Genomic DNA, 12,500 nt, shown 5'->3' on the forward strand with positions numbered 1-12,500 from the left:
TTTTGTACTCAATACTCAATAAATCTTAATATATTTTTTAAATGGATATTAAGAATAAATGTTGCATATGAGTAATACAAATAATGTTTGATATAATATTTTATATAAATAGAAATGTTTATCAGAAAATGTTAAGCTTTACAATTTTGAATTTTGAAAATGTATATATTTTTGGGTGAAAAAATATAATCTTAAACATAAAAAAGTTATTTTTTTTTAATAGTGACTTCTTTAATTTCACATTTAGAGCAATATTTATCTTTGAAACATTTATTTTCTCGTTAGTAAATGTAGATATTTAGATTTTACAGTTTACCTTTAGGCATTTATTTTAAAATTTAGATTAATGTTAAGCATTTAAGTTTAACAGTGACTTACCTCAGTCACAAATATTTCTCTAAATGTGATTGAAAAAGTGACCCAGAGAAATATGTTTTCATAACTTTAATTGTAGGAATTATGCTCTTATTTTTTATTGAATGCCACTTTGAAAATATCGTTACTAATGTTATTAAAACTTTATCTATATTAAAATCAACAGAATAAGATTGCACCATTACTGGCCAAAATGAATCTGGCCAGTTTAGCCTCTGTCTGATCAGAGTAAACAGAGAAATAAAAACAGCTAGATATTGAGCCCAACTACTCTGTAAATAGTTGTAATCCATTTATTCATGTAGAAAATGTCTTTATCAGAGAGTTTATCTCATCACACAGCACAGAAACACACTGTAAGGACTAATGTCTTGAAGAGCTGCAGAGAAAGAACCTTTTGAAGGTATCATAATCCCTGTGTTTTAATTGGATGCAGGCTTATGTTCACACATGACTGTTTAAAACCATCTCTGTAATCTCTTTTCTTCTCACAGACACCTGCAGAGGTGAGGGATTAAACGCTTTACTGGAGACAAAACAAGGACTCCAACAGGTAGGACTGGTTTTTAAATCATATATTATTAGAAATGTGTCAGACAGATGTAAAGGGAACAGTATGACATCATCCAGATGAAATATGCTGATCGATTTCTATGTTAAAGAAACACAATGGAGTGATTAGCACATAGCTTGCTCAGTAATATATTAAATGTTGATAATGCTCATAATATAGGTCAACCTTTCTTACTTTTTCAAAGCAATATTTTAATTTTTTTATTTTTACTTTTTTAATATTTTTTTTATTTTTTGGATCTGACAAATAAAAAAATCCAGGGATGAGAAAAAGGGTCAAGAAAAAAAAACTGAAATTGAAGAAAAGTGAAAACAACCTTGATGTGGGCCTCTTTTCCCAATGCAATAAAGTAAACAGGAAATGCAAACAAAAACTGAATATTTGCACCTGGAGACAATAAAATGATACAAGAAAATAAAAAAAAAACCAGACAGATAATTGTCAAGTAAGTAGAGAAAAACATGTGGGTGCCAGAAAAGTTACTTTATGTAGCCCAGTAATGAAAAGGGAATAAGTACGATGTAAAAACAACCTTTTCTAAACTTTATATTTATTTATTCATTTTTTGTTTAACCAGATTCATCCCATTGAGATTAAAACTCCTTTTCAAGTGAGACTTGATACAGTTACTGTCACAGGGAAAAAAAAAAGTATAAGGAGAGAAATTTACAATAAAGATCAACTTTTAGTCAGAACAGTCATACAACTCACAGTGAATCAATGAAACTATATTTTAGCAGTGTTGGCATCTCATCATCCCTTACAGATGAACTCTGTGCAGATTCATGAATATATTGTTGATAGTGTCATTCACCATGATACAATGTTGGTTATTAGGATAGGAATGAAAGCAGTGCATGCTGGGAGGTAAATGTCTGAGTACAACACTGGTGCTGGGTAGCAAAGGCAGAAGGCGGGAATCCAGCTGCAGTAGGCCGCCCATTTAAAGGATAGGATAGGATACTGGTCTTGGGATTTAGAAATGAGGCACAAAAATTGTTGATGTAGAGCAGGGGTAGGCAACCTGGGGCACGGGCGCCATAGCTGGCACCTGAGGCTATTTATGTTGGCACGCAGAGAAAAATTACAATGAGGCAGAGGACAAAATAAATAGATAAAATACAACAGTTTTATTATTTGTTTGAGACTTCACAAGAAATTGTGCACACTATAAATGTTCTTACATAAAAACTTAAATAACGTTGAATAGTAAATTTAAATTGCGACGTTGCAAGTGCACAATTTTGTCTTGCAAGTGCGTCATCACAAATCTCTTGGGAGTACAGTCTGCTAGCTTGCAATCGCATCCGTTTAGCGGCGTTATCAAGGCAAACAAACCAAGTTCCAGTCATTCTCTCGAACATAGTTGGACAAGGGAGTATGGATTTTATTGCCAGGGATGGCCAGAGATCGAGCAATATGCACCCTTTGTTGTGAAAGTGTAGTATGTAGGACATCAAGTGGGAAGGGTCTTTTTGAGACCAAACATGAAAAATCTGTTTGAGAAGTATGGGAAACAGAGAAACACATTCAAAACTTTCTGTACTGTTAAAAACCAGGCAGCGGGAGGAAGATATACTATGTCTCACAGCCCATTTAAGGAGACGTTCTTACTGACTGTTAATGGTTTTATGAAAGAAGTAACTCTTGGCACTTTGGGCATGACTGCATTTTAAAGTGGCTCGAGTCATGGAAAAGGTTGGTTACCCGTGATGTAGAGCATCCCAAATTTTATCCCTGACCTATCTTGCAGTCGTCACTGTTTGTGGCACCAGGTAGGGTAAAGACGATCAACCCACTCAACTCAAACTTTATTTATAGAGCACATTTAAGACAAATGAGGTTGACCAAACTGCTGTCCATATAAAAAGCTGTAAAAATAACAAGATACAGCATTAAGATACATAAACACATAAAAGTGGAGCAAAAATAAAATTAAACAAAAATTGAATAAAATAAATTAAAATTAGATAAAAATTATACCAGACGGCCATTCAAGCTTTGATTAAAAGCCAGAGAGAACAGGTGAGTTTTAAGAGAAGATTTAAAAATCTCAATTGAAGAAGTAACTGACCTGTTGATCTGAGTGTCCTGGCAGGGACATGAGGACAAAGAAGTTCAGTCAAACATTCGGGGGCAAGGCCATTAAGAGCTTTAAAAACAAACAATGACATTTTAAAATGTAATCTAAAAGCAACTGGAAGCCAGTGCATCGAAGCTGAAATGGGTGAAATGTGGTCCCGCTCGCGTTTCCCATTAGGGACGTGGGCAGCTGCATTCTGAACAAGTTGTAGACGATGTAGAAGTGAGGTCTCAAGTCCAAAATACAAAGAGTTACAATAATCCAATCGAGTGTTGATAAAAGCATGGATCGTAGTCTCAAAGTCTCTGTGTGGCAGGTGCCCATTTACTTTCGAAACTCCTGAAATGGTGGCTGTATCTGTGTCAGTCATATAAAGATTTGCAGAAGAACATGTTTAAGATTCAGTTTAAGAGACGATGAAGCAACTTCAGAGTCAGAGTCATGAATCGCGTCAAAATGTACACAACAAAATCCACAATTACATGAAGTAAAGAAGAAATAACCCCAAGTTATTTGGAGTAAGCAGAGTCTTTTAGGAAGGAGCCTTAACATATTACATTCCCAGGTGGAATTCAAAAATGATCATAAAGAGCCAGTGAAGCTTTAACTGTGAGGTTTTAATCAGACATGTTTTTATTAATACTCCATATCATCCTCTCCCAGCAGCCATGGTGGACGCAGCAGCAGCAGAGCAGTTCCTGGATGCAAACCCACAGTTTGCAAAGCAATACTACGACCTCAACTTCAGGCCCAAGGTCATCTCTGACCTGCTGGACAACAACAGGAAGGCGGCCGTGGACTTCAGTAAGTTTCACGACCTGACCATGGTGGAGGAGAGCGAGGTCCTCTTCGATCTGGTGCGGGACATCCAGGACAACCTGCAGATGGAGAAGTCTGTCTTCAACCTCATGAGACACCTGAGCTTCATCATGAGAGCCGATCGCATGAGCCTGTTCATGTACCGTCAGAGGAACGGGGTGGCTGAGCTGGCAACAAGGTGACCAGGAATATGTGATACCTCTTTTTTGCCTTTGTTGTTTTTTCTTTGAATGAATTTATAACTGTAGGAGGAGAAACATAAAACTCTGAATGAATTTCATCATCAAACAAGTTTTCAGAGAGGGATGGAAACAGATTTCATCCCTGTCTGGCAGATGCTTCACACTCATTCTGTTCCAGACACTTATATTTGGCAGATTAAATAAAGCTCACAGGGAATTGTGGAGTATTTCTCTTTATTTGGCACATTTGTACAAACAGACGTTTACATGCCTCAATGAGAAGCTTCTGGAAGCTGAGTCCTGCTGCTCACAGCTGTGGTGAGGATGAGGAGGGAAGCAGCTGCAACATACAGTGGGGAAAAAAAGTATTGAACTTGTCAACTTTTTTCTCATCGCATTTATTTCCAAAGATGCAATTCAAACAAAATTTCTACCAGACATTGGTATTAACTCAAATAATCCACACATGAAACTGGGACTCTCTTAAAACTTTGTGGAGAAGCCTTTGTTTGCAATGACAGCTTCCAGAAGCTTCTTGTATGTTTGAACTAATGGCCCACACTGCTCAGGTGTGATTTTGGCCCATTCCTCTGCACAGATTGTCTTTAAATCTGGAATATTCTTTGGTGCCCTCTGGTGAACCCTTTTCTTTAGTTCTTTCCACAAATGTTCAGTTGTATTTAAGTCAGGTGATTGACTAGGCCATTCTAACAGATTGATTTTCTTTTTTTGAAACCATTTGAGAGTCAACTTTGCCGTGTGCTTTGGATCGTTGTCCTGCTGGAAGGTCCAGCCACGTCTCATCTTTATCATCCTGGTGGATGGCAGCAGATTCATATCAAGAATTTCCCCATTCATGGCTCCATTCATTGCTCCGTCAGTTATATGAAGTTTACCAACACCATGAGATGAGACACAACCCCTAACATGATGCTTCCACCTCCAAACTTCACTGTTGGTGTAGTGTTTTTTGGGTGATGTGCAGTGCCTTTTCTCCTCCACACATGGTCTGTAGTATGACAGCCCAAAAGTTCAATTTTGGTCTCATCTGACCAGACAACATCCTCCCAGTATTCTACAGGCTTGTCAAGATGCTGTTTAGCAAACTTTAAACCAGCTTCAACATGCCTTTTCTTGATGAATGGAGTCTTGTGGGCTGAGCGTCCATAGGGGCCACGGCAGTGGAGTGCATTGCCTATTGTTTTCTCTGTAACAATTGTACCTGCTGCCTCCAAGTCTTTCTGGAGTACTTTCAGGGTGGTTCTTGGCTCATTGAGTTCTCTTCTGACTATTTTTATGACTCCCTGGTCAGAAATCTTCAAGGAGCTCCTGTGCGTGGCCTGTTGATGGTAAGGTGGTGCTTCTTCCACTTGTGAATAATGGCCCCAACGGTGCTGACTGGAATATTCAGGAGCTTTGATATAAGTCTGTAACCAGTTCCATTCTGATGCTGAGCAACAATCAGGTTGTGAATGTCTTCAGAGAGCTCTTTGCCTTTACCCATCATGAGGTGTGTCGTATTTAACTGCTTGGTGAAAAAAACGACCTTTTTTATAGGACCATCAAGATGTTGGTTTGCACTAATAGGAAGTTCAAGTTCAAGCCTTTCCATATTGTGTTCAATACTTTTTTCCTGTGTTATCGTACTTAAATCCACATAATCATTATTTATGGACTTGAATGTCATGATTCTTTCTCAAGTGTGGATTATTTGAGTTAATACCAATGTCTGGTAGAAATTTTGTTCGAATTGCAGCTTTGGAAATAAATGTAATGAAAAAAAAGTTAAAGCATTAAGTACTTATTTCCCCCACTCTGACTCTTTATCTCCACTTCCAGATTATTCAACGTCCACAAAGACGCTTTGTTTGATGACTGCCTGGTGCCACCTGACAGTGAGATCGTGTACCCGTTGGACATGGGAATTGTGGGTCATGTTGCGACCACAAAGAAGATGGCCAACATTCCTGTCGCATCTGAGGTAGATGACTGAAAACATGATGGTTGTTTGTGTTTTTTTTTTCATTTTGGTACCGACAGGGGCATCGGATCTCAAGCCCTTCGTCCCTTTGCCTCTTCCTTGGCTTAGATATTATCCCAACATCTTGTTACTAATCTTTTACCACAGACTCTTCTTTGTTTTGCTCGGTTTAGGAGTAGAGGGCAGCTAGGGGAGGTAGTGTCAGTGTTGTCACCACCTGGAGCTCAAGTGTTTGGAGCCTGTTGAAGGTCTCATTGCTGACTTGGTTATGGAGTTAGTTGAGATGTTTTGAAGATGGATATGATGGACAGTGGACATCACTTCTGCTCATTATCATGGGTCAATCATCAATAAAAAGTTGTTTAGATTCCTGGGAATTCCCCAGAAATGTCAGACACATACTGGACCCAACCTTTCAGCTTTTTTTTATTTCATCACAAAGTTGCTACATCCAGTGATATTTTAGCTCTTGCTGCCACATTTGTCTCCAGATGTTGGAGTTTAAGGACTTGAGGCTCTACCTGACCCATTTTACACACATGCACATTGTTTTATGATGATCCACCTGTTGATTTCCACAAAAAGTCCAAACTTGATTCGTTTTGTGATCCATTTTAAAAGAGTCAGTGCTGAGAAATTATTGATAAAAAGGGGAAAAGGTTCGTTTTCATGAGAAGACAAATATTGAGATGTAAATACTGCAGAACAATCAGTAAATCTTGAACTCTTTCATGTGTTCAGTAAATAAGTCCACCGTTGCTGTTCCTCGTGTGACCACCAGATGGCGTCCTGACACCACTCTGTCCCCTCCTCAGTTTCCCTCCTTTCACAGCCCACTCAGTCTCTTCTCAGCCCAAACCTCTGACAGTTACTCTGAGAACATCGTGAGTTTTTATGCTCCTGCAGGTCCTCCAGCCTCACCTCCATCATTCAATACCTCCATCTCTCCATTTCTCCATCCCTTTATCTCTCAACCCCTTCGTCCCTTCATCCCCAAACCTTCCTTTATCTCTTCATCCCTTCATCCCTCATCCGTTCATCTGTACCTCATCATTCCTCCATGCCTCATCTCTCCCTGTCCACCATCCTTTTTCCACTTCTATCCCAACTCCTACCTTCCATCCCTCCTTTATCCCTCATCCATCCATTCCCATCTTTATCTCCATCCCTCCATCCCTATTCCACCTCTTTCCCTCCTCCATCCTTTCATGTCTCCTTTGTCTCCCCTCTATCTCTCCCCCATTCCTCCTCTACTCCTCCAACCCTTCATCTCTCCATCCTTTCATCCCTCCATCCCTCCCCACCTCATCTTTCTATCCCTCCATCCTTTTACCCTATCTCTCCTTCTCTCCATCTCTCCTCCATCTTTCAATCTCTCCCTCATCCTTCCTCCATATTTCATTCATCACTCTTCCATCCTTCCCCATTCTCCATTTTTCTAACCCTCCACCCCAACCCTTCATCCCTCATTCATTTCTATCCCTCCTCCAACCTCCCATCTCTCTTTACTCCTGCATCCATCCCTCCATCCCTCACCCCTTCATCCCCTTTCCATCCCTTCATTTCTCCATACCTCTTCCATTTCTATCCCATTCATCCATCCTTCCAACCTTCCATCTCTCTTCCACTTCTATCCCTCTTCCATCCTTCCATCTCTCCTTTGTCACTTATCCATCTCTCCATCTCTCAATTCCTCACCCCTGTATCATTCCTCCATCCTTTTTACATCTCTCATCCATCCCTCCATCCCTCCACTCCCCCATCTCTCCATCCCTCCACCCCTCCCCACCTCCATCTTTCCATCCCTCCACCCTTTACCCTATCTCTCCTTCTCTGCATCCCTCTTTCCTTCTTCCTTCTTCCACTTCCATTCCTCCTCCATCCTCCAATCTCTCCTCCATCCTTCCCCACCCATCCTCCCATCCTTCTACCCCTCCACCCCATCCCTCTTCCCCTTATTCACTTCTATCCTTCCTCCAACCTTCCATCTCTCCTTACTCCCTCATCCATTCCCTTATCCGTCACCCCCCCAGCTCTCCATCTCTCTTCCACTTCTATCCCTCCTTCATCCTTCCATCTCTCCTTTGTCCCTCATCCATCTCTCCACCTCTCAATTCCTCACCCCCTGCATTCCTCCATCCTTTTTACATCTCTTATCCATCCCTCCATCCCTCCACTCCCCCATCTCTCCATCCCTCAATCACTCCCCACCTCCATCTTTCCATTCCTCCACCCTTTTACCCTATCTCTCCTTCTCTGCATCCCTCTTTCCTTCTTTCACTTCCATTCCTTCTCCATCCTCCAATCTCTCCTCCATCCTTCCCCACCCATCCTCCCATCCTCCTACCCCTCCACCCCATCCCTCTTCCCCTTATACACTTTTATCCTCCCTCCAACCTTCCATCTCTCCTTTATCCCTCATCCATCTCTCCATCTCTCAATTCCTCACCACTGCATTCCTCCATCCTTTCTTGATCTCTCATCCATCCCTCCCCATCCTTCCACCCCTTCTTCTCCACCTCTCCACCCCTCTTCCTCTTTCACCCCTCCTCCGTCCCTTCATCTCTGCACCCTGTTCAGTGTCTTAGCGTGACGTTTACGTGTTCGTGGCAGCAGCCCACTCCTGATGACTGTTTGCTTTACGAGGCCTCCTCTGTATCGGTTCAATCACTTCCTTTCATGGGAGATTAGAAAGCTCAGCTGCTGATGCACCAACAGAACACAGCCGGGTCGATTGTTCCCATTTGGTTTCTTTATCTCTGGGTTCTGCTGCCAGGCCCGGTCGGGTGCGCCTCCATGGCGAGAACAAACATCATCACGCTGTTTTAAAACCTCTGTCCGTCACGCCGCGGCCTCGCACAAACACATGAAAGCTTGATGGGAAATGTGGCGACTGGAAAGATATCAAAGCCTCGGAGCCTCCCCAGTCGCAGTGAAGGAAGCGCTAATGTTTCCATATAATTGCTTGGCTTTATGATGCTAATGCACCGAGGACGGCCTTTCAGAGCGAGGCGGCGACTGGGAATCACTTTTTCTGAGCTCTGCCTCCATCCTGGTCCAATCCAGAGCCGGCGTCATCGCGCAGGATCCTTGGAGCTGGATGGGGATTGTGTTCGCTGGGATTACGTGCCGAGGCCTCATTTCTGCCTGTCCTTCTGCGCAGGATTCACAGACCAATTACTCTGCGTGTTGTTTGAGGTGTGGAAACGGGAGAGGTGTGCGTGTGAGGGAGGTGGGGGAGGTTTGCAGATGAAGCCGGTTAATCTGTCCTGAATTAGAGCGATCCCAGATTACTCGTTGAGGTCACACAGGCCCTGAGCCATTTCCACAGACTCAGCACTGTGGCACACCTTTAATCTGCTCTGTTACACTCTATTGTTGCAGTTCGAGCAGAAACTCCCTGAAATCCACTTAATGTGCTCTAAACCAAGGAGCAAAATGTTTATATTTAGATCATTTCTTTAGCAGTTTGGTGCACAAATTAACCATTTTCACTTTTTAAATTAATCCATCATACTCCTTTTTTGGTTTGTCGTTGACCCTGTTTGTGCATGAAGACTTCAGGTGTGTTTTTATTCACACCAAACAAATTTCATACCCACGCTTTAAGAGCAGAGCTGCTGGGTAAAGGTCAGCTCAGAGCTTCAGTTAAGGATAACAAGCAGGATAAAAACTTCTCCAGGCTCTAAAGGGTCAAAGGTCACCCAATAACAAGCTGTCAAACTGCCCAGACCTCTTCAACAGGGTGATCTGTAATCCATGCAATCAGCTACTGTACTCTGCAGATCCTGGATCAGGATTCTGCTTCTTCTGCTGCAGGCCGGGACACAACTTGAGACTTTAAAACACACAAAGGAGGATTAATTAACTTAGCATGTAGCTTGTGGTGATGATGGCGGCTCAAATCGTCTTACTGTTTCTCCAACTGATGCAGAAAGTAAAGAAAATTGACACAGAGCAGCTCTGAACTTGGAGAAACATGTCGGCGCGTCACTCTCCACATATACAAAAGCATTAAATCTGCTAAAGCTCATAATTGTGCAGAGTCAGGAGGTGAGTGGGTTGATTTTGCATGTTGTAGCAGCAGCAGAATAAAACCGTAGCGGTGCACATGTTTAAGGAAAAGGAGCGTGAGGTTATTTTAAAAGCTTGACTGACTCGGATGCTCAGATCAATGAGACACATTGCAATTAAGTCCTGCCCACATGTTCACTTTGTCTGTCACAACTAATGCTAAAAAAAAAACATCTGTGTGTTGGGAAAATCTACGAACAGGAAAAAAAAACTTTAAAGCATGGATAAATAAAAAAGATATATTTGAAATATTAAGACATTGAAGTGCTCCATGTTCCATCAGCACAGCAGCAATAGGCAAAAAAGATGGGGAGGTACCCTCCATTAAAATCAGATTAAAACCTTAAAAAAATTAGTAAACCATATCTTTCTCTAAAAGATAAGGATAAAACTATGTTTAAGATAAATATGGGAATAAAAAGAATACATACATGAGTTCATGAGCAAAAATACATGTATACAAAGTAGAAGACATGGTCAAGATGATCTGCTGCAGTTCAAACCGAGCATCAGAATGGGGAAGAAAGGTGATTTAAGGGACTTTGAACATGGTTGTTGGTCTGAGTATTTCAGAAACTGCTGATCTACTGGGATTTTAACCCACAACCATCTCTAGGGTTTACAGAGAATGGTCCCAACAAGAGAAAATATCCAGTGAGCAGCAGTTCTGTGGGACAAAATGCCTTGTTGATGCCAGAGGTCAGAGGAGAATGGACAGACTGGTTGGAGCTGATAGAAAGGCAACAGTAACTCAAATAACCACTGGTTACAACCGAGGTCTGCAGAAGAGCATCTCTGAACACACAACACGTCCAACCTTGAGGCAGATGGGCTACAGCAGCAGAAGACCACACCGGGTGACCCTCCTGTCAGCTAAGAACAGGAAACTGAGGCTACAATTCACACAGCAACACCAAAACTGGACAATAGAAGATTGGAAAAACGTTGCCTGGTCTGATGAGTCTGGATCTCTGCTCCACATTCAGATGGTAGGGTCAGAATTTGGCCTCAACAACATGAAAGCATGGATCCATCCTGCCTTGTATCAATGGCTCAGGCTGCTGGTGGTGGTGTAATGGTGTGGGGGATATTTTCTTGGCTCACTTTGGGCCCCTTAGTACCAACTGAGCATGGTTTAAAGTCCACAGCCTACCTGAGTATTGTTGCTGACCACGTCCATCCCTTTATGAGCACAGTGTACCCATCTTCTGATGGCTACTTCCAGCAGGATAACGCTCCATGTCATAAAGCTGGAATCATCTCAGACTGGTTTCTTCAACATGACAATGAGTTCCCTGTACTCAAATGTCCTCCACAGTCCCCAGATCTCAATCCAATAGAGCACCTTTGGGATGTGGTGGAACGGGAGATTTTCATCATGGATGTTCAGCCGACAAATCTGCAGCAACTGTGTGATGCTATCATGTCAATATGGACCAAACTCTCTGAGGAATGTTTCCAGGACCTTGTTAAATCGATGACACAAAGGATTAATGCAGTTCTGAAGGCAAAAGGGAATCCAACCTGGAGGTATTAAAGGGAAAAAAACACAGTAGCCTTTATTGAGAGCCGTGTCTGATAGTGAACTCTAAACTCTTATTAATATAACCTAGTTTTTGTGTCTCAGGAAGATATTATTTATTAGATTTCAGTGAAAATAGAAATCCTGTCACTCTTTACTCTCCCCTAACCTCATGAATAAAACTCTAAAGGAAATGGCACAAGTGTTTTATTCTGACAGTCTGCTCTCCCTCCTCTCTCCTCTGAGCACAATTGTCGCTTCGTGACATCCTGGTGCTGTGGAGGAGAGAGGAGAGAGGAGACTGCAGTTTATCCCTTGATACGCAACCATTGCTGTTGTGTCTTCTTCTACGTTGTCATTTTTGCTGAATGACCTTTGTTTTTTTGTTTGACTTCCCTCGATTGGTCTGACATTGTACTACAAGAATTTTTTTCTCCTGCGCCGCTCGTTTGATTTTCATCATCTGGGTCTTTGATTCTGTGTGAAAACAGTGGGCCACAGGTACCATGAAGTTCCTGTGATCCTTTTAGTTCCTGTTGGTCAAAAACACCTTTATAGTTATTAAAGTCAAATAATTGTTCACTGAAAAGTTTGTTAACCCCAGAAACAAACACTAGCCTCAAAACTTCTTGCTCAGTCAACCCATAATCCTTAACTTTACTGTGCACTTTGTTGTAGGATAAAATCACTGATCCTGTCTCAAGCTCTTCTGACTCAGTGACACCAACGTGTGTGTCTTTCCGTCTTAAACCAGAAAGTCAAATCAAAATAGTCCCAGCTCGTCTTACCCAAATAAGGACCGTGTCACCAATTCGGCTCCCTTAAGGGCCGCTCTCTGCAGGTTTCTCTTCCTTCTCTGCAGTTAATGAGCTGCTCTCTTTCCGCCTCAC

At 41.8% G+C, this 12,500-nt stretch overlaps 1 protein-coding gene across 2 annotated transcripts in view; it reads left to right on the plus strand.

Moving 5' to 3' along the window:
* Positions 1–12,500, plus strand: part of pde6a (phosphodiesterase 6A, cGMP-specific, rod, alpha) — a 74,060-nt gene that overhangs the window by 17,141 nt on the left and 44,419 nt on the right. Inside the window, exons 2-5 of one of the 2 annotated variants that reach the window (XM_074673820.1) lie at positions 718–778; positions 870–928; positions 3,696–4,029; positions 5,873–6,014. In XM_074673820.1, the coding sequence (XP_074529921.1) occupies positions 3,701–4,029; positions 5,873–6,014 (471 nt within the window). In that variant the 5' untranslated portion in view covers positions 718–778; positions 870–928; positions 3,696–3,700. The remainder of the gene's footprint in view (positions 1–717; positions 779–869; positions 929–3,695; positions 4,030–5,872; positions 6,015–12,500) is intronic. The other variant, XM_074673821.1, reaches the window with a different exon arrangement.

This window comes from Halichoeres trimaculatus, unplaced genomic scaffold, assembly GCF_033239565.1.
Source record: "Halichoeres trimaculatus isolate MK-OKI-2021-1 unplaced genomic scaffold, fHalTri1.1 fHalTri1_scaffold_7, whole genome shotgun sequence".
Lineage (NCBI taxonomy): Eukaryota > Metazoa > Chordata > Actinopteri > Labriformes > Labridae > Halichoeres > Halichoeres trimaculatus.